This window comes from Dipodomys merriami, unplaced genomic scaffold, assembly GCF_024711535.1.
Source record: "Dipodomys merriami isolate MVZ:Mamm:240054 unplaced genomic scaffold, mDipMer1.0.p SCAF_9, whole genome shotgun sequence".
NCBI classification, from domain to species: domain Eukaryota; kingdom Metazoa; phylum Chordata; class Mammalia; order Rodentia; family Heteromyidae; genus Dipodomys; species Dipodomys merriami.
Window position 1 is genome coordinate 63,166,490 of NW_027206512.1, and position 21,760 is coordinate 63,188,249.

The following is a 21,760-nucleotide window of genomic DNA, read 5'->3' on the forward strand; positions in this document are numbered from 1 at the left end:
CATCCGGGCACTTCGTCCACAAGCATTTCTTGAACACCTAATGTCTGCCACCCTGGGCACAAGCCCACCTTGGAGCTGAGATTTCAGGGCCTGTGTGGTACCCTTCTGGAGAGAGGCTGCCCACCCTCCTGATCTCGACTCTAACCTAGCATCACAGTCTTAGAAAAACACACACGACAACAAAGCCCTGTCCAGCAAAGCCTGATAAATAACATCCTGTGAGCAGGGACCGGCTATGGAGGGCAGAGAATAAGAGCATCACAGTCCTGGCATGTGCTGGCCAGGAAGAGAGACCGTATCTCAAAATTATAGTTTTCTGCTAGCCAGGAGAGGCCCCTTGTTTCCTGCTGGATGGTTCACTCAGCAGTGGCTTTAGAGATGCAGCCGCAAAATGGAGCCAAATGACGGTGAAGAAAACGATCTCACAGTAAGAAACGCCACCAGGCTGCAGCTAAAAGCTGGGAAGAGCCGGCAGCCACTGATGGAGGGGTGCGGCAGGGCTGGACGCAGACCGGGCTCAGCCAAGGCGAACTAGCGGTGGAAGGGGCAGTTCGGATTGGATTTTCACTGGTTCAGGGAGAACTGCTTTGTTTCCCTGGTCACAAAGACTGGGGAAATAAATGAAGCCAGGCTCACAAAAGAGAAAGAAGGGACGGAGCAAGAGGCCACTCAACCCAAATCAAGATGAGGAAGGGACACTGAACCAGCAAGCTGACCACAACCTGCGTAACTTCCCCGAGGAAGGCACCACCCAGCGAACTGAATACACCCCCCCCACCCTGCCCATGAACTTTTTCTTCGTGTTTTGATTCCTCTCATGGTACTGTGTGCTTCCAAAAGCATCCAAAACACCTCAGTTCTGTCATTTGCATTCTACAGGCAAGACAGATGAAGCCCAGAGAGGTTAAGCAACTTCCCTACCCTCAACACAGCAGGCACCACTAGGACTTACACCCGGGCCTTTTGGTCTATGTTGCCTATGTCTCATTCGGCACTGGCTAGTTTCTGAGCTCATGTACTGGCCTCGGTCAAGCAGTGCAAGCCTTGTGGATCTCTGTTGGGTCACTAAGGTCTCTCCTGGGCCAGGCCACTCTGAAGCACGCACTGAAGAACTGGCAGGTATCTGGGAAAGTGACAGGCACCCCTCAGAACAGCCCCACCGCCGTGGCCTCTGGTGTGCCCTGGCATCTTTTCAAAACATCCTGTGCACCAGGTGCCCGTGGCTCATGCTTGTCATCCTGGCTACTCAGGAGGCTGAGATCTGAGGACGGTGGTTCAAAGCCAGCCTGGGCAGGAAAGTCCGTGAGACTCTTACCTCCAATTAACCACCAGAAAACTGTGGCTGTGGCTCAAATGGTAGAGCACTAGCCTTGAGCTGAAGAGCTGAGAAACAGTGCCCAGGCCCAGAGTTCAAGTCCCATGACTCCTCCCCCCCCCCCCCCCCCGCAAAAACTCCTGTGCAAGCCAAGCACTGTGGCTTACTCCTGCAATCCCAGCTTGTCGAGAGGCTGAGGTTTGGAGGCATGAGGTTCCAGGCCAGCCCAAGCTGAAAAGTCTGCATGACTCCATATCCAATTAACTGGCAAAAAGGAGGGCTAGAGGCATGGCTCGAGTGGTAAAGTGCCATCTGTGAGCCCGGAAGCAAGTGTGAGGCCTCTAAATTCAAGCCCCAGTACACACACACACACACACACACACACACACACACACACACACACGCACACACACACACGTGCACACTCACATGCACACATACACATACGCACACACATGCGCACGCACATGCATACACGCACACATACACATATATACACACTCACGCACATACACACACGCAGATACACACGCGTGCACACACCCACATGCTGCCGCCTGTCCGTTAGTCTCTAGTCAGTGTCGCAGGGTACAGCCAGCAGCATGTGGCCACACGGCTCAGGGTGGGGCCGTGACTAGAGCCAGGGTGACTAGAGTGACGGGGCCAAGCACGGAGAGGCGCACGAGGCCCGTGGGCTGTGCCCTCACCATCTCATGCCTGAACATCAGATGATGTCAGGAGGGCCTGGAACATTCTCCTGCAGGTCCCCTCCCCACGGCTCAGGGTTCGGAGGGGCCAGGCGTATCCCCGGCTCAACCCTGGGCAGCAGGTTCGAGTCCCCGAGAGCTCCGTGTGTTTTCCAGACAAGCAGTGGCAGTGTCCCCAGGTTCCTCACCAGCCGCCTGCCGGGTCGCTGCGATGCTTCCTCGGGGGGCCCTGTGGTGACTGGGAGGCCCTGCTGGCTCTGGGCGCGTGTAACTAAGCCACGCCGCGCCCGGCCGTGCCCCTCTCCCGGCCTCCCTCCTCGGCAGAGGGTGGGCCACTCACGTGAAGACCAAGTGCCCCCAGCGCCGCAGCTCGGCCTGCTCCTGCGTGCAGGCCTCCGGCGTGTCGTGCTGCAGCCTCTGCTTCACGCCCTTCATGCCCTCCTGGCCTCGCTCCCTCTCCTCGGCCTCCAGCTGCGAGGCCCGGGCCTCTGCCTCCCGCCCGTGCTCCTCCAGGATCTGCTGCAGGAAGAGCCAGGGCACGCTGCGCTTGAGCAGCTCCTGCGTCATGGCAGAGCTCTGCAGACGCCGCAGCTCCTCCGTGGCCTTGTCGGACAGCGACAGGGTGAGGGCCTGCAGCTCATCGAGGGCCGCGCGGTCCAGGTGCTCCTGCAGCTCCTCCAGGGCGGCGCCCTGCTCCGCCATCACGCCCCTCCACCTGCGCAGGTACTGGCTGGGGTCCTCCGGGGCTCGGGAGGCCACGCCCAGGCCCATCTGCTCCTTGCGCTGCTCCTTGTGCTGCAGGAGATCGAGAGGGCATTAGTAGTCCCTCAGGGCTCAGCAGGCTCAGCCCCGCGGAAGACACTGGGGGACACAGAAGGAACGGCAGCTCCGATCGCAGCCCTGGCGTCTCTTTCCCCCACAGGAGCCTCAGAGGGAAGGGGAGCCCCTCAGCCTGGCACGCCGCGTGCCCTGGCCGCACTGGTCCAGGCAGCTCCCCTCCAGCTCTGCCCGGCCCTTGTACACTCAGGCCTCGAGGTTTCCCGAGGCTCCCAACCACACAGCACTCCCGGGCCCGAGCGCTCAACCCGAACAAGACACCACTGCCTCGCGGCGTACCGCGGTGTGCACATGGCCTCCGACAGCGTCAAACGCACCCTTGGCCTTTGTCCTCGGGGCTCGCATTGGCTGCAGATGCTCTGCTAAGGCTTCCCGGGCCTCCTCCAGGCCCCCAAAGCGAACTGTGCCTGGTGCCAGGTGACCACGTCTCCTCTGTCAAGGCTGGCAGACAGCGGAGGGGTGTAGAGGAGGATGCAGTTTACTCCCTAAGACAGGTCTGGGCGCCCATTGGAGGTCAGCTGCATACCAGAGATTGCCTTTGACCCGTGTGTGTGTGTGTGTGTGTGTGTGTGTGTGTGTGTGTGTGTGTGTGTGTGTGTGTGTGTGTGTGTGTGTGTGTGTGTGTGTGTGTGTGTGTGTGTGTGTGTGTGTGTGTGTGTGTGTTCCAGTTCTGGGGCTTGAGTTCAAGAGCCAACATGCTGTCCCTTAGCTTTTTCACTCAGGGCTGGCACTCTCCCACTTGAACCAGCACTCCACTTCTGCGTTTTGGGGGGGGAGTGATTTGGGGTTGTTATTTGGAGATAAAAATCTCACAGATTTTCCTGCCTGGGCCAGCTTTAAACTGTGATCTTCAGATCTCAGTCTCCTAAGTATCTATAACTACAGGCGTGGCCACCAGCGCCCAGCTTTCACTGTATTCTTCAGCTCTCTGTGCTTTAGTGCAGTCACTTTTAAATCCAAAAGGAACAAATGATATAATCTCCATAGAGGGCCAGTGAAAAAGCTCAAAGCAGCTAATGCATATACTGCACGCAGTGCTAGTAAGCACTCAGTAAGCGCCAGCATCGTCCTGAGTCACTGGGACCAGACTCCTCTCCTTTGCCCAAGCTGGCGTGAACCGCGACCCTCCGCCGCGTGGAGACAGAGGAGCCCACAGCTCCCCACCAAGTCTCTAGCCGTCAGCCACAGACGCCCCTGGCGATGCCTGCCCCAGTGTCCTCATGTGCTGACAGCAATGGCGGCTGCTGGGCGCCCATGGCCAGGGCCACCGAAGGGGTCACCAGCACAGCGGCCTCCGTACCTTCTGCAACAGCTCTCGCCTTCTCTTAATCATTAACTTTTGGCGGAGCTTTTTCTTTTCCTGCTTCAAGTCATTCTCCAATTTCTGCTTTATAGAAAAGGCTTCTGTCTGGGCCCGTTCCAACAGCAGCTCCATCTGATCGTCATCCAAGTATCCCGCCCTACAGGGAAAAGACACAAAGCGAGTGACCACAGGCTCCACCCACCTCCCAGGTGACTGTGGCCATGCCGAGTATCTCCATATTCGTTCAGTGTGAATCTGAAATCACTTCCTCTTCAGGAGGAGGAGCAACTCAGACATAACTGGAATAGCAGCAAAGTGAGTGGCTGTCTACGGAGATGGACGGAGAAAGCTCAGCCCGGGACAGATGTCTGTCAGGACAAGAGTGCTGAGAGAACGTGACATGGAGAGGGACAGGGAGCAGAGAACTTTCCAAGAGGAGGTGCGGGCTCAGGAGCTGGTGCCAGGAGGAGCGGGCCTGGGAATGGCCCGGTGACAGTCCCGGGGCGTCCTTGACACAGGACATACCCCAACGAGAGAACGTACACAGATGTTCTCCTGCCGGGTCGGCAGGTATCTGAGGAACCCACGCTGACAGGGAACTTCCAGTAAGACTGGCACACCAAATTCAAGAGGTGATCCACGCTGCTGTCAGAGCATGGGAGTTAGAGGGGTGCGTGGCCCTGGAGGGGCGTGGGCCTCTCTTTCCCACTCTGTCGAGTGATTCGATGCCTCCGGACGTGCTTTGATGTGGCAAATGGCTCTCCACAGACACAGCCCCTCACGCTCAAACCACGAGCCAAGTAACCATCCCTAGTTTATCATTTAGCCAGGCTGCCGTGCTGTGCCTCAGCTACGGCAAAGGCCCAAGGTAGCCCAGGGACACAGGCAGCCACCCTAACGCAGCCAGCTCGCTAGGATCCCGAGTAGAACAGAAAGACAGAGGAAGGAGGAGCTGGGCCCTTGCCTCTGGCCTCTCCCATGGGCCCCTGCCCTGGACTGGGATTGGCATCAGGGGTCCCTGGCTTCCCAGGGGAGCTTCTGACTTGGGCTGCTCTGTACCACCGGTTTTCCCAATGGCATAATTCCAGCTCGTGGAGTGCAGACGCTGGGACTTCCAGCCCCTGTGATCACATCATTGCTGGTTTCTCTTGAGTGTCCATATGCCGGCACTGTTGGTTCTGCTTTCCCAGAGTCCTGACTCTCACACGGTGCCGAGTCCCCTCGGTTCCCATCACCACAAGCCCCTGCTCTGTCACCATCCCTGGGCAATGTCCCCAGCCCACACTGCCAGGAGGCTTCCAGAAGGAATAGGTGAAGGAATAGAAACAGGTTCTGGCCAGCCTTTAAAACCAGAATTTTTAAAACAAGAGCACAGCCAATCCTCCCCCGGCAACTGCTCACGGCAGACAGGCAGCTGCTGGCGTCTGCAGGGCAGGGAGCCTTCCTGTGTGTCTGTTCCCTTCGCTTCCGCGCAGGCTAATCAACCTGCAGTGCTGAATTCATTAGCAGCTTGCTTGCTGGCGGGGGGGGGGGGGGGGGGGGGCGGGGGGAGGTGACTGCATAATTTACACCTCACAGAATCCTTCCAGAAGCAACTGTCCTCATAAAATGACCTCCAGCACAGAACTGATTCATACAGCCCCCCGATAGTCTGGCCCGTTCTCTGTAGAGCTCGCAGCCTAAGGAGAACCCAGTTCATCGACTGTAAGTAAGCTGGCTCAGAGAAGGTCAGAGGAGGAACCCGAGCCTCCCTTGGCCCTGCGGTACCCCAGTACTGTGGAGAAAAAACCCAGAGACCTCGACAAGCACCTGTGTTATTTGTACTAAGTGGCAAAGGCAAATGCTAGAGCCAGCGTATGGCAGGGCCATACACCACCCCAGCGTCAGTCCACTGAGCCTCTTTCACGGACTTTTCCACAGAGCATGGCTGGGACCTGGCCGTGGAGTAATCTAGGATAGGCACACACAGGGACACAGCTATCAGCTGAAGACCTGCAGACTGAACCTGGGAGATTAGCAGAGCGCATCTCTGGTGTGTCGTGAGAGGGTGGTTTTCAGAGTGATCACAGCCTATGGGCTCGGAACTGATCCATGCTTCCTCCCTTGAAGGCTCCGGCTTCACAACATGGAGGCATTAATGGGAGGAAATGAAAGGCGGGAGGTATGGCCTGATTGGAGGAAGCAGGTCATTGGGGGTGTGGCCTTGGGGGTCTCCTGTCCTGGCCACTTCCTGGTTCCCCTTCTCTGCTTCCTGACTGTCATGAGTTCAACTGCTCTGCTCCTCCACCATGGTCTGAACCTCTGACCCAAGTAAGTAATTCCTCCCTTTAGGTATGCTTCAGTATGTTGGTCATGGTAATGCGTAAGTAACTCTGGCTGCATACCATCGACAGTTGTCTTGGCTACTGTGTATGGTTTCAAAATCCATACTGCAGAGCTTCTCCACAGCTAGACAATTTATCTTAAGAATGAAGTTCGAGGCAGGCACCCATGCTCACACCTGTAATCCCAGCTACTGGGATCTAAGGATCTAGGTTTAAGGCCAGCCCAGGCGGGAGAATCCATGAGACTCTTATCTCCAATTAACCACCAAAAAGCTGGAGGAGAGCAGTGGCTCAGTGGTAGAGAGACAACCTTGAGCAAAAACCGATAAGGGAAAGCACGCAGCATGCACACACGCAGAGGTCAGCAGCGGTGGTGGGGACGCAGGCAGGGCCGCTCCGCCTCCCGGGGGGGGAGCCTGGTTACCTCTCGTGCCTCTGGATGAGGAGCGTCAGCTGAGCAGCTGCAGCATTCAGGAGGCCTTGCACTCGGGTCTCTGTGGACTGCAGGCTCTGGACCAGGTATTCCCGGTGGCCAAACCTCTTGCTTAGATGGTACCTCTTGGTAGCCTGGAGGAAGTCCATTACCTCCTCTACATTCTCCTATTCAAAAAATTACGTGTTTTTTTAGCCGGGAACTGGTAGCTCACACCTATAATCATACCTATTCAGGAGGCTGAGATCTGAGGATGCCGGTTCAAAGCCAGCCAGGGCTGGAAAATGTGTGATTCTTAGCTCCACTTACTAACCAGAAAAACCAGAAGTGGAGCTGTGGCTCAAAGTGGCAGGGCACAAACCTTGAGCAAAAGTGCTCAGAGACAGCGCCCAGACAGTGTCAGCCCCATGACCACCAATACGTACATACATATATGCATATATATACACACGTATACACACACATTAGGTATCCTTAATTATAATGCCGAGAAATCTTTGTAAATACTTAAAATCCTTTTTCCCTTTTAGAGAGTAGCCCGGAATTAGCCCTGCTCACCTCCACACCACAACGAACACGTCTAAGATGACGAGGTGAACGCCACCACGCCCCTTCACGTCAGAAGAGACTGGGGCTCTGGGAAACCGGGCAATCCGCCCAAGGACCCAGGATGAAGGAGGACATTAGCATCACCCAGGCCCACCTAAGCCCCCGGCCTGTGCTCTGGCCACCCACTGCGCCCCTGTGGAATCCCACCCCCGTATCAGGGGGGAGAGAGTCAGCTCGCTGCTGCCCCACTGAGGTGAGCCACAGTGTGACTGGAGGGAGAGGATTCCCCGAAGCCCGTGGAGAGCCTGAGCGGGACTCACCTGGATTGCAGAATAATCGTGCAGCAGGATTCCAGCCGCCTCTGGCTTCAGTTCCCCTCTGAAAACCGCACTTTTTATCTGGGTGAAGAAGATGCGCTGTAGCTCGTTTCTCTGGAAGACAGCCAGCTGCCTGTGCGCCTGTGCAAAGTCTTCCTCTTGGTCCAGAGCCAGTGACCTCATCAGGTGCTCCTGCTCCAGGCTGTGCAGGCTCCGCAGCAGGCTGCTGCACTCGGCCGCGGACTGTGGAGAGAGCAGGCGGTGTGGGCGACATGCCACACGGAGCACAAAAACGCCTCGCACAGCATGTGTGCAACATGCAGACACGCATGCACACTCAACCCAGGCGTGCACTGCACTGGGCGTGCACATAACACACACACTGTGCAACACACGAGCTCACACACACCCACAAGTGTATGCACACACATGTATGCAGACCCAAAGGCACAGGTGTGTGTGGGTCATGTTTCATACCCAGCCACACAATCACACCTGTGCACATGCACACGCATGCACACGCATGCACGCACACACACACACACACACACACCCTCCCACGATTACATGGATGAAGCTGCCTCGCCCTGAGAGATGCTATTGCAGCCTGCCGACCCATCATCTGGTTTTCCAGAATGATCATAATGTGGAAAATTCATAGGGGTGAAATGCTGCAAATCCAACAGCTTTGAAAAAAGCCCCCCTCCCATTTTTTTTTAAAAAAGAAGAAACCTCTTAAGTATGAATGGATTGCACAGATAGGCTCACGGATTATTTCCATCCTCATCTTTGATTCTCAACCTAGCCGAAAAGATAAATAGCAGCATACGCCCTCTAGAGAGCTGACCGTGGCGGTGCAGGTCCAGGGCTGTGTGTGTACCAGGGCCAGGCCAAGCAGTCAGGAAGGTAGAGGGCTGAGCCACAGCGGGCCAGGGCTGGAGAGCCTGCAGGCTACAAGGAAGACTGGAATGTTCCATGTTTTCAGAACAGTGTTGGTCACCAGCTCCCTGCTGCCCAGTTGGCCCAAAATCTGGGCAGGAAAGGGGTGTATTATAATCCAGGGCCTTCCTCCAAGAAATCCAGTAGAGAACACACAGCAGCCCCTACCCTGAGGACAATCAGAGCAGAGCGGGTGAACGAGGCTGGAAGTCAGGGCTTTCTTCCGCCAGCCACCCCGCCAGCTCCATACCCATGTTTAGTTTTCACTGTAACCACCAAGTAAGAACTGGGTCTTTTTAAAAAGCTGGTTCAAGCTGGGTGCCAGTGGCTCACGCCTGCAATTCTAACTACTCAGGAGGATTTTGGTTTCAAAGCCAGCCTGGGCAGGAAGTCCATGAGACTCTTCTCTCAATTAACTACTGGAACTGTGGCTCAAGTGACAGAGCACTAGCCTTGAGCACAAAAGCTCAAGGACAGAGCTCAGGCCCTGAGTTCAAGCCCCAGGACACACACACACACACACACACACACACACACACACACGTTAGTCCCAGGCCCAGCTAACCCCTGCCCTCTAGCACTGATAAGACTGAACTCCAGAACATGTGCACACACACTCCAGGCTGCCAGGCACGGAGGTCTTGTGTGAGGGAGGGAAGCCACCAGGCATGAGAAACACTGGGAGTGGTAGGGACTGGGCTAAGGAGGGCAAACCAGTCCTGCCCACACGGGTAACTACAGCCAGCCCACCAAAGGGGGCGCTGTGGAGTACAGCCCCATGTGGCCACATGGCCGAATCTCCCTGTTCCTTAAGGGAAACTAGAAATCTACATTTTCATGTAGGTTTACATTCTAGCTACTATCAACAAGTACACACTTCTAAAGGAGTACTAAAGTACTGAGTGCTCACCAGCAACTTCCAGTGGAACTTCCCAGTAAAATAGACTTTGGGGGGAAGGAGGGAGTGGTCTGTGGCCAGCTGTCCCAAGCCACGTCATACACCATCAGAAATGTGAAATCCCACTCAGGAAATTATGAGTATGTTAAATTATGTTGCTTGTACTCAATTTAGCAACGGAGGCAGATTGTAAAACCGCCTTACAAAAATAAACCCATCTGAGTGGGTTCAGTGGACGAATTCTCCCGTATAATGAGCCTTTTCCTTTCAGATGCTCATAAGGGAGTCAGGGAGGCTCCAGCAGCCTCCAGGCCTCGCCCAGCCTTCTGTCCTTACAGAGCCCCAAACACTTGGTGCCAACACAGGGCCCACAGGAGAAGCTAGCCTGGGGGTGGCCACAGGAAGCCGGCGGAAGCAAGAGGAGATGGCAGGGCCCTGGGAAAGTCAATGTGTAGATGGAGCAGGGCCTAGATCAATTGAGAGACAACCCCAGAGGTCTGGGGAGCCACAGGAGCTAGATCGAGTGAAGAAGGAGCCGAGGAACGCAGACCTGCCACCATTCTTGATTGGACCTGTGGCCTCCACCAAAGGACACATTTCTGTTACGTGAAGCCACCAGATTCACAGTAATGCATTCTGACAGCCAGAACAAACGCATAAGCGAACACAGAAGTCAAACCTTCCACAGGCCACACGCTACAACAAGAGGGACAGAAGACACGCAAGGCCCCGGCCATGGGGAGCCTCCCTCGTTCTCCCTGCTCAGCTCACGCCTGAGCGAAGTCCCCAGTGCCAACACTGCAACCTAACGCCTATTTGTTCACTGCCAGGGTGCCTGCGTGAGCAGCCAAGAGGGACTGGGAAGTGGGATTCAAGATCAAGTTTCCAAGAAGTTGTAGGGCCTCCCCACAACGGCAGGTGCCCCACATGGGTTACACAGGCTCAAGGCCACTGAACAAGCCATTTCTTCCCCAGAGGAAGGCAGCCATGGTGCTACGGGACCCCTGGGGAGACTCTGCTTCTTTCAAGGCAGTGAAGGAGAAGAAACAAGAGCTATTCTAATGTCAGCCAGCCTGCCGAGAGCCTGTGACCAGAGCTCAGAGGGCCACTGTACACCCCGCATGGTGCGCTGCCTGCGGCCCAGGGCCGGTGGCTGCTTTGTCCGCATTGCCCCTCCCAGCCCTTCCTGAGAGGTGGTGTCACTGGACTTAGAAAGGCTAAGGCCACTGGGTGTCAGTGGCTCATGCCTGTAATCCTGGCTACTGAGAGGCTGAGATAGGAGGACTGTGGGTCAAAGTGAACTCAGGCAGGAAAGTGTAAGCCAAAAAAGTGGAACTGTGGCTCAAGTGGTGGAGCACCAGCCTTATGTAAAACAAACAAACAAACAAAAAAACCTCAGAGCCCTGAGTTCAAGCCTCAGGACAAGTACCCCCCCCAAAAAAGGCTAAGATTCTGAGGAGCAGATCTAGAGCCCTGCATAGGAATGAACTGTGAGTCAGCAGCTGGCAGCCTGGACAGCAATGCACACACCCTGCCACCACACGCATCTGTGCACCAGCTCCACAAGCAAAGCCTCTCTTCTACTCCCATGACCCGCCCTGCACCACAGACAGAGCTGGGGTACAGCGTGCCTGGCTTCACATGCGTTCAGTGCAGGAGCCTTCAATGATTCAATGTAATTATCCTGCAATGCACTCTGAACTTCTTGAATACCAGAACCATATCTTGTTCAATTCTACCATCAGTGCCCAGACCAGCACTGAGACAGTAAGTAGTCAATAACTGTTCGGTAAATGAATCCTGGATGGATGGATGGATGGATGGATACATGGATACATGGCTAAGATGTATATTTAGGTTTGAAACTGGATGAATATGTGGGTAAATGGGTAGCATGAGTGGATGGATGGAAGGGTAGGTGCGTAGGGTCAGGGGATGGATAAATGATAGACAGGTAAATGGATGTGTGGACAGACAGATAGATGTATGGATAGACTGATGGATGAATGGATGATGGATGGATGGATTTGTGGGCAGGGGGTGATTGGATTTCGGGGTGAGCAGGTAGATGGATGGATGGATGGACAGATAAATGGATGGATGGACAGATAAACGGATGGATGGGTAGATAGGTGGATGGGTGGGTGAATGGATGGATGGGTGGATGGATGGGAGGGATGGACAGATGGATGGATGCATGGACAGACACAGAGGTGGGCGTGTGGATAAAGTATGCCTGAGGCGGGTGAGGTACATGAACCCTTGGAGCTGACTTACCCTCTCACTAACGCGCTTCAGCAGCTCTTCCACCTCCTCCATCGCCACCATCTCCCTCTGATACTGGCTCTCTGTCTTCTTTCTTGCGTCCAGGTCACATTCAGCTGTTAGGGCCAACATCTTCCGATCATACTCCTCCCGAATTTCATTTTCCAGCAGCAGAAACTGTGTTTTGAACGCGGAGCTCAAGGTCCGCTCTGCCTGGGGGCTGAGGTGGCCGCTGCTGGTCAGTGTCTTCAGCAGAAGGACAATGATATCCTTGCTGATTTGGGTTCGGCAAGCCTCCAGGTCTGCATCTGCTCGGTTCAGGGTCGCAATCTCCAATCTGGAGGACACGGGTGAAAAGAACCCCATTACACCGAGCTGCCACCAAACCAAGAGCTCCTTGCGCGTGGACTGTAGGTAAGGACTCCTTCCCTCATCCAGCTTTGCTTCCTTTCCTCCCTCCTTCTCCACCCAGACTCTGAAGGTCAGTCAATGAAACAGTCTGTAAGGTTCCGTGCTAGAACAATAGGGACAAAACACATATAAAGGGGCTGGGAATGTGGCTCAGTGGTAGAGTGCTTGCCTAGCATGCATGAAACCCTAGGTTCAATTCCTCAGGACCATGTAAACAGAAAAAGCTGGAAGTGGTGCTGTGGCTCAAGTGGTAGAGTGCTAGCCTTGAGCCAAAGAAGCTCAAGGATAGTGCCCAGACCTGTGTTCAAGCCCCAGGACTGGACAAAAATAAAAACCACATATAAAACACGATGTTTGCCAAGAAGAAGATGGCCAAGGGGATGTGATTATTTCTGGAGAATTGACTTCATGGTAAATTAACAATCAACCTATGGACATGACAATTAAATAGAACATTGTACCATGGATCAGATCTGGATACAGAAAAAAATCAAATTAAAACAAAAAAAACCCAGGAAATGTGAAAAGGCCTTTACTTAATAGCAACAAACCAACAGTTTGTACAACAACTTACCATACTAACTATGAGATATTAACAATAGGGAGACTTGGTGTGTTGCTGTTCCAATTTTTCTGATAAATCTAAAACTGATCTAAAAGAAAGGTTGACTTGAAAAGCATTTGAAAGAAATTTCACAGGGCCCCAGCATTTCTAACAACTGTGTTAGTGGTGCCATCACCAGACACAGTAACAGCAGCTTGAACTCCAAAACAGATGCATTTGTGGTAGGTGCATTACACTTCTCTAAAGCGAGAAACACATGCACAAGCAAACTGTTTTCCATACAAGTAGGATCCAACTTTAGAAGACTTACTCCTCTAAGGCCTGAAGCATGCTCCCAGGATCCTCAGAGGTCAGGATGTCCACCACCTGGTCATTAAGGGACAGGTCCTCGCTCACACCATCAGCCAAGGCAAACGGCGAGGACTCCATCTTGTTCTCGAGATGCTTATCCTGCAGCAAAGGTGCACAGAGAGAAGGGCCGCGTGGGCTTCACTGGAAACACTATACCCTGGGGACACTTAGGAAAGACAGGCCACCGTACTTCCGAGAGTCACCCATGTCTCATCAAAGAAGGGAATCTAATGCCTTGGCCCTGAACAGGGTGCTATGTGGGTAAAGCAAAGCAGGAGGGAGGAAAAGCCTTTCCTCTCAAGAAGATTCCACTCTGCCACCTTCAGGTAGAGAAAAGCATAACTATCATCCTGGACCTCAGCATCACAGATCTGGCTGGCTTCTAAGCAACATCGCATCACAAAAGAGATGAACAGAAAGCCACTGGAGACAGCCCAGCCCAACTCCGAATGCACACGTGTGATATCCGCTCTGTCCTAAAATCATTCCTTTACCAAAAGGGTGGATCGCTGCGGCTCACGTCCGGGAATTCCTGCCCTCGTGCCAGCTATTGTCTGGGTTCTTTGCTTGTGCCATCTTGAAAGTGTCAAAACAACAGTGCTTTGTGTCCACTTTGGACACAAAGCAGCTGAGGATCAGTGTGCAGAAAGAAGAGCAGAAGAGAGCCGGGCTGGGGCCTGCCCTGGTCGCTGCAGCTGGGCGATGTGTCCCGTTTTACAGGGTACTGCCCCATGGGTGCTTTGTTCTGAGCGCTGTGCACCTCTGCAGGATCTTGAAGCTTGAAATCACTCAAGCTCTGCTCTTCCCCCATAGCTCTGACAGGAAAAGCCTCAGCCTCTGGGGAGTGAATCCCACCGTCTGTCAAAGAAGCAGGGTAGGCCAGCCTCTCCCGATGGCTGGCAGCCTGGGACACTGCACTAGGTGTGAGTGCATGGCCATTTCTCCACCCCTCACATGTGCCTGCCAAGGGGACTGGGCTGACTTCACTTTGAAATGGCAGTGCTCACCAGGCACTGGTAGCTCACGCCTGTCATCCTAGCTACTCAGGAGGCTGAGATCTGAGGATCGGGGTTCAAAGCCAGCCTGGGCAGAAAAGTTTGTGAGACTCTTATCTCCAACAAACCACTGGAAAACTGGAAGTGGAGCTGTGCTCAAAGTGGTAGAGCATTATCCTTGAGCAGATAAACTCAGGGACAGCGCCCAGGTGCTGAGTTCAAGCCCTTTGATCAACCAAAAAAAAAAAAAAGATGGCAGTGCGCCCCCTCAGGAGTCAGGACAGGCATACAGTGGCTGTCCTCATCCCTCATCTGGAACAGGACCTCCTGCATGTAGACGGAGAGAGGCCCCAGGAGACAGGCCCCAGCCTGGGCTCCGCCCCTCAGCAAGCTGCTCAGGACTCAGTTTCTTCCACACATGGAGAGGGAGGAGGACACAGAGGGCCTTTCCTGGGATTGGGCCTGGGGTGACCCTGAGTCACTGCAATTACAGCCTGCAAATAGCTGAGAGATCTGGAATGTTCCTGACAAGAGAGGAAGGATGAGGGTCTGAGGTGACGGTGTGCTCATGACACTGAAATGTCACACACTGTAGCCCATAACTCGGTATCAGTGTTCTGTGTCCACTGAAATACCATAAATATAATCTACAGAAGAATTATCCAGAAAGAACTAGTGGTAGGGAGGCACCCGGATGAATGCACCGGTCTCTGAACCCTCGGGGTCACCAGGCCGGGAGACTCACCAGGCGCCTGGCCAGCGCGCTTCCCTGCAGACAGCGGCAGCACACCAGGACAAAGAGCGCAGCCCAGCTCAGCACGAAGGACAGGACGAAGGCAGCCACAAAGCCCGCTGCGTGGAGACCGTGGCTGGGCACAACCTGTGGGGACAACAGCGGGCCGAGGTCACACTGGTCACTCTGCCTGTCCATCCCCGCCCCCAGGGGCAGCAGCAGGCCACGGGCCTCAGCCGGACACACACCATCAGAGACCCATCCCCGTTTGGACCCGGCTCTGCCAGCGACTGTCCGTGTCTGGCTGGCCCTCTCCGAGCCGGGCTTTCCTCTAGTGTCGAAGGAGGAGACGTGTGAAGATCTGCACAGAGCAGAGAAGACAGCAACCGCCGGCACTCCACATCAGAAACGAGCCCGTGCGAGGCAGCCCTGGGCGGTCAAAGCCTGTGCAGGCTCTGTTTCCAGAGAACACGAGGAGATGTGGTGTGGTCTGTGCCCACCCGAGGGGCAGCCGGGATCACGGGGCAGGGGAGGAGGCCGGTGGCAGGGATGTGCGGCTACAGGTGGGTGGCGCCCCTCAGAGCTCCTGAAAGCAAGGACGCGTGCCACCCGGAGCCCCCTGGAGGAAGGACTTACACCCAACTGCAGGCCACCAACCCGGTGATCAGCCAGCAGGTGACAGCCACTCGCTTGCTGTCCCATGACACCCAGTCAGCCGCAGTGGCGGAGCGCTGCAGGACCCTGAGCGCGGCCGTTCGGCCTGGCCAGGGGGAGGGACAGGAGCCCTCGCTGCGCAAACTCCTGCCAGCGGGGCCGAGGCTCTGCAGGCCGCAGCCCAGCCCAGCTTCTCCCACACACTCATCGGGGTCACTGAAGGGGTGGGGTCAGAGGTTTGATATCTGGCTGGGCAGTCTCAGCACTGTACTCCTACCCAAGACTGCGATTAACTCTTTTCTGAGCACTGAATACATGAAATCCTCCTTTGTCTCGACAGCTGATTTGGGAGAAGTCAATCTATGTCAACAAGTTCAATAGCAACCACTTCATGTTCAAGGCTGCTAAGGATTCCTATTTTCTGTGCCCCAGGTTAAACCTGCAGGCAGACCAATGAGGCCAGCCCAACCTTCCAGACTGTCAAGCCGGAGCCTCTGTCTGGATGTTCACTGGAGCCAGGATCAAAGCCAAAAGTCACCTAATACCACACCTCTGCCCAAGCCGCCTCCTGCTGGGAGCCAACGCCTGCTCCACTGCTCACCTCTGGAGTCTTCAATTTTGATTAGCATCAAAAAGAAATACAGATTTCCCTTTCCAGCTGGAAGGAGCCCTGGGAGCCTAGAGCCCTGACTGCACACCTACTGCACAAAAAAAGCGATCAATACACTAGATACATATGATAACGGTGCCTAGAGGTGATTTTAAATACAAGAAAGCAAACAACCACAAAATCTGTTTCTACAGAGAACAAAGGAGGTAGAGGTCAGTGCTGTTTCCACAGTTCTCTCTCCACAAAGGCAACCACTGTTTCCACAGAGTTCTAAAGAGGAATTAAGAGAAATCAATGATTTGACCACCCACAATCTGCCTGTCTATGGCCTGCGTGGCTGTAGTGTGTTGAACTGTCCCCTAAAACATACCCCCAGCCCTTATGACTGTGATCTTATTCAGAATATGGTCTTTTTCGACGACAATCAAGTTACAAGATCTTAGTTCCAGTGATTGTGTCCTCATAAAGAGAGGAAGATGCAAACACTGTAAGACACAGACAAGATGGCCGTGTGAAGGAGGAGAAGTAAAATGAGGCAACCATAGGCCAAAGAAGGCCCAGAAAGCTGGGCAGGGACAGGGAGGTCAGATGATGCTCTAGGTCCTTTGGGGGAACAAGGCCCGCCAACGGGCTGGACCTCCGGCCTCCAGAGCTGTGGGTACATCCACGGCTGGTGTTTTAAGCTTGTGCTACGACCATCACCATCACCATGGTCACCGTCACCACCACCACCAACATTGTCATCACCATTAACTTCATCATCATCACCGCAATCACCGCCATCACCACCATCACTGCCAACACCATCGCCACCACCATCATCATCGTCATCACCATTAACTTCAGCCTCATCAAACCAAGACTGGGTGAGCATTACAGGTGAGCAGAGTACTGTGCTTGGAAAGCAGGAAACGATCTCCTCTCTCCTCCTCCTCTCCATCGCCCCCCACCCCCGTCCCTCCTTCACGCAGGAGAGCAGCACAGCTGTCGGGCCACCGCTCTTTTTTCCCTTCCCACCTCCAGCTTCTCTGAATCTCCATCTTGAAAGCTTGCCTTCCATCAGCCAAGCGCATGCCCAAGAGAACTGGGAGGGTGGAGGGGCCATGGCAGTCCGTGGGTCAGGATCCGGCTTAACACGTCAACACGGCCACGGGAGGAGGCCAGACCGGTTCTGCAGAGCCCTGCGCCCTCTTCCTTCCTACTCCCACGTTCCTAACGCCAGTGACAGCTGCGTCTAGGCAGAGCTTGGTTCTTGGGATAAGCCCGCCCTGCCCCTACCTCACCTACGGTAGTGTCATGCTAAACCCTTTCCCATTCAAATTTCCCCATGGCCAAAGAAGAATAAGGTCTCGAGGCATCGCTCTCTGGGAAAGACAGCTCCACGGGGTCCCTACCGCTGGCACCATCCTCATCCTCACATTCCCACCAACACCGTCACTGTCGCCATTAGCAACACCATCATCTGCACCCTCTTCATCAGCGTGTCACACCACTATCATCAACATCATCGTCAGCATCACCTGAGCACGGTCAAATTCATCAGAACCCCCATCCGCACCACCACCATCATTTCCACCACTGACATTAGCATCACCACCACCACCACCATCACCATCATCACCAGCACTAACACCATCCTTACCATTAGCCTCATCAGCACCTTCACCATCACTACCACTATCACCAACATCCTCATGACCACATTGCCATCTCCTCCACCACCACCGTGAACAACACCATGAAGGTCACCGTTATTAGCGATCGCTGCTGTGAACTTCATCACCAACAAAACCACGCCCACCATCCCCGTCATGATCACCGTCCTCCGCCTTGGTCATTAGCCTCGTCACAGTCTCCCTCATCCCCAGCACCATCATCTCTACCACAGCCAGCACGAACCGACAGTGAGCACTAGGCGCTGGTCCAAGCGCTCTTCATGGCTTAAACCATTTGAGCCTCACAACAATACAATGAGGAGGAGTCCTGATTCTCTAAATTATAAAGCCAGAGTATTAATTGGCTAAATAAATGGCCTGGATCACAACACAGGTGGTAAGAAGTGGACCAAAGGTTCACACCAGTGGCGTGGGCTGGCTGGTGGCCTTTGTGGCACAGCCAGGGCTTTTCCTCAGGACCTCTGACCCTGCCCTGCCCAAGGATGGAGGGAATCCTGTCATGTCAGCTGGCTCTGCTGCAGGGGACAGCTGGCCTCAGACTGAGTGAGTGAGCCTCCCAGGAGTTTTGAATTCTTTAGTCTCTAGCCAAAAGCCAGTGATACAATCCCTTTAAATAATCCCTAACCATTAACATTTTCATTGAACTTTCCCTTCGGGCCATACTTGAGGCCCCTTTTGATCTTTAAGAGAGCACTTGAAATTCAGAATTCTTGTGTCTGTTTCACATGCATGTAAATGGAAGTCTGCTAGGCTACTACTTGCCTGAAGCTCTCTACTGAACTAAGTCCTGTGACTAGAGGCCTCCAGATCTTTCCCGGTGATTCTCAAACACAGAAATAAGCTTTCCTGACATCCAGCGAGTTCACGAGCCTGCATCTGGGGCTGGAAGGACAGGGGGGCAGACATACTTCAAGGAGCTCAGCATCCCACAAATATAACTATGGTGGTGCCCCTATCCCCCCACTCAGAAAACCAAAGCCAGGACGTACGTGGCCCCTGGCAGGGTAGGATGACATTGGGGCTGACACGGGCAGAGCCTACAGGTACAAGAGAAGCAGCCTAGGCCCCAAAAGACTTTTGAGAGCAAGCCAGGAACTTGTCATGTCTCCTAAGGGCTTGGGAGAATGGCTGTCAGGAGAAAGAAGTGTGGCCGATGAAAAGGACAAGTCTGCTGCCCTGCGACTTCCACCTGGAGACTGGAACTGGGCTCAGGAAGAAGTGACAGGCTGCGGGGCAGGCTGTGAAGCGCAGCAGGAGAGCTGGTCAGAGCTCAGACAACTCCCAGCCAGTGCCAGACTCCCTGAGAGGCAGGTTCCTCATCTGCAGAAGGAGGACCGGAATAGTGCCTAGGGTTCCTCGGGAAGTTACAAATCAAAACACCATCCACCCAGAAATCTCTTAGTATGGAACCATCAGTGATTTCTTAGTATGTAATGACTGAAAGCAGGTGTCTTAACCAAAAACCTGTCCCAAGACGTTCCCACCGCACAATGTAGACCCAAGGAATGGAAAGCAACCAAGCTTCCTGAGAAAACAAGCTGTATACCCACACAATGGAATATTACTCAGCCATAAAAAGGAGAGAAACTGCCACACGCTACAAGGAAGAACTGGAAACCACAGGGCTAAGGGGAAGAAGCGAGGCACAGGGGGACCCCACGCAACCCCGAAAACATGAAATGCCCAGAGACAACAGGCAGGTTAGCGGTCGCCAGGGCTGAGGTGGAGAGGATGGGAGTATTCCTCCTCCTGGGGTGTTCTGGATGAGAATGTTCTGGAACTAGATAAGGGTGCTGGGTGCACAACACAGTGAACACACTCAATGTTAACAATAGATTTTATGTGCAAGTTATCACACACACACACACACACACACACACATCTATGACAGAGGCCTGAAGCACACTGGAATCATCAGAACACCTGAGCTGGTGGAGGGAAGTGGCATAGAGAACATGGAAGAGACAGCGTCAGCAGATGCAGTGTGTGAGGGCTGGAAGGAGCAAACGATGCCCCTCAAGATGGGAGACTGGAGCTGGTGGAAGCCAACGTAGCACCACAGCCGTCAGACTACACGCTACCGCGCCTGAGAACACCCAGATCAGAGCGGTGAGACCCCGCCGCCCATCACTGTCAGGCCAGAGTCTAATCGGCTCATTGTCTTGGAATTTAAAGAGAGAGAGAGAAGGGTGGCGGAGTGTCTCACCCCCCAGCACCCTCGCTCCCTTCCCTCCCTGCCAGCCTGCCGCCCCGCCCCGCCCCGCCCCGCCCCACCCCACACGCCGGCTGCAGCAGAGCCTTCGATGAGCTCCAGCCCCACCGTTATGGAGCGCTGCGAGACAAACACGCCTTTCACAAGGAATGCATGACACACAGGCCGAGAATCCAACGCCAAGCTACAAAGACATACGAAAAGGCTGTTGGGAGTTTTAACGTCAATTATGTACTAAGTGCGTGCAAAGACATGCGCACGAGAAACGAGCTTTGGCAATGGTTCTCTCTCGTGGTGGGAACGCTGTTCCACGGGCAGTTCTGGGGGGGGGGCATGGGAAACAGAGCGGGCCAGATATCCAGGGGGCCATTTATTATAATCCTGCCCACCGACTCCCCAAAACACAGAGAAAGTGAGAAGGAAATGCATGACCAGAGACAATGTCCCCTTGGAAGAGACATTTCATAACTGTGTTGAAATTCTGTGCCTCGAGCTTAAGATGTAAGAAGCAGAGCGTGCAAGGCTTCAGCAAGCCTTTGAGGGGCCGCTGTGAGGTCCCCCAGGGCAGAGCCCTGGACTCAGGGAGTGCTCGGGGTGACCCCAGGCACAGACGACCACAGCTCCTACCACAGCCTGGCAGAGCGTGGATGAGGAACGATTCACGCGGCTCGGTTCCCGACTGCAATGCCCACACCATCAGGACCCTGCCAGTTCCCAGACTGCGCCGGACCTGAGCTGCCCAGAGATGAGGGAAGGGGACCAGATCATCTCCAAGCAGAACTCCTCCTCGGAGGTGAGCAAACCTCATGTGTGTCATGGTAACGGGGACTGAGCTGGCCCACCCCACAGAGAACGCTCACTCTCTTCTTGGCCCTCCCTCCCCGTCTCCAATCAGTCCTCAGTGTCCACACGATCTGTATTTCCAGTCACACAATCGGTTCTAAGTATGCACTGTAGTTGGTTTGATTCAGGGGAACGTGGAAATGGTGAGGTTGGGGGACATCTGCATTCCCACCCTGTCTCAAGTCCCATTCCTCAAAATCTCATCCTGGGCATGAGATCCTAACAGTGCCGCAAGTAGCGACACTGCATCAGGGAGAAGAACCTGACACGATCAACTTCACTGAGCAAAGATGCATGCGGCTCACAGTTTTTGAGCCCTCGGTCCATCACGGCCGGGAGAGCAGGGCAGAAAAGAGTGCACTCTTTCTTCCTATTTCCTGTCCACCGTGAAGTCTCACATCCACATTGGACAGAGCTCCCCAAATGGGTTCCCAGCCCGAGGGTACTGGGCAGGGGCAGCTTGCATGAGACGGGCCTTACTTCCCCCTAAGCCCCGGGAAAGGCCTATGCCATCCACACAGGGGGGCCTGGCACAAAGGAGGGAGGCACAGATATCCACCAGGCGAAGTCCCGCGCCGCTCATTACAATCACGTGCTGACCAGCCACCTCCTCCACAGATGACCATCAGCTCCGTGGAGGGGTGCTCACCAAGGGAGTGTCACCTCAAGGTCAGGCACTGGGAGGGACACAGAACGAACCAGCAGGTCAGTCCTTCCCCTGGAGCTCAGAGAGCCACACACAGATCTGTGCCCTTGTCCCAACCACAGACTTGCTGGAAGCAGCCTCCCGTTCCACGCGGGGTGCCAGGCCTGCGGTCCACCG

At 54.5% G+C, this 21,760-nt stretch overlaps 1 protein-coding gene across 3 annotated transcripts in view; it reads right to left on the bottom strand.

Annotated features, from left to right (window-relative positions):
* Evc2 (EvC ciliary complex subunit 2) overlaps positions 1 to 21,760 on the bottom strand; it is a 55,191-nt gene that overhangs the window by 22,638 nt on the left and 10,793 nt on the right. For all 3 annotated transcript variants that reach the window (XM_070012947.1, XM_070012946.1, XM_070012948.1), the window contains exons 8-14: positions 14,955 to 15,089; positions 13,174 to 13,313; positions 11,900 to 12,224; positions 7,789 to 8,028; positions 6,911 to 7,086; positions 4,160 to 4,319; positions 2,363 to 2,817 (exon numbers count right to left, since the gene is read on the bottom strand). In XM_070012947.1, coding sequence (XP_069869048.1) covers positions 2,363 to 2,817; positions 4,160 to 4,319; positions 6,911 to 7,086; positions 7,789 to 8,028; positions 11,900 to 12,224; positions 13,174 to 13,313; positions 14,955 to 15,089 — 1,631 coding nt within the window. The remainder of the gene's footprint in view (positions 1 to 2,362; positions 2,818 to 4,159; positions 4,320 to 6,910; positions 7,087 to 7,788; positions 8,029 to 11,899; positions 12,225 to 13,173; positions 13,314 to 14,954; positions 15,090 to 21,760) is intronic.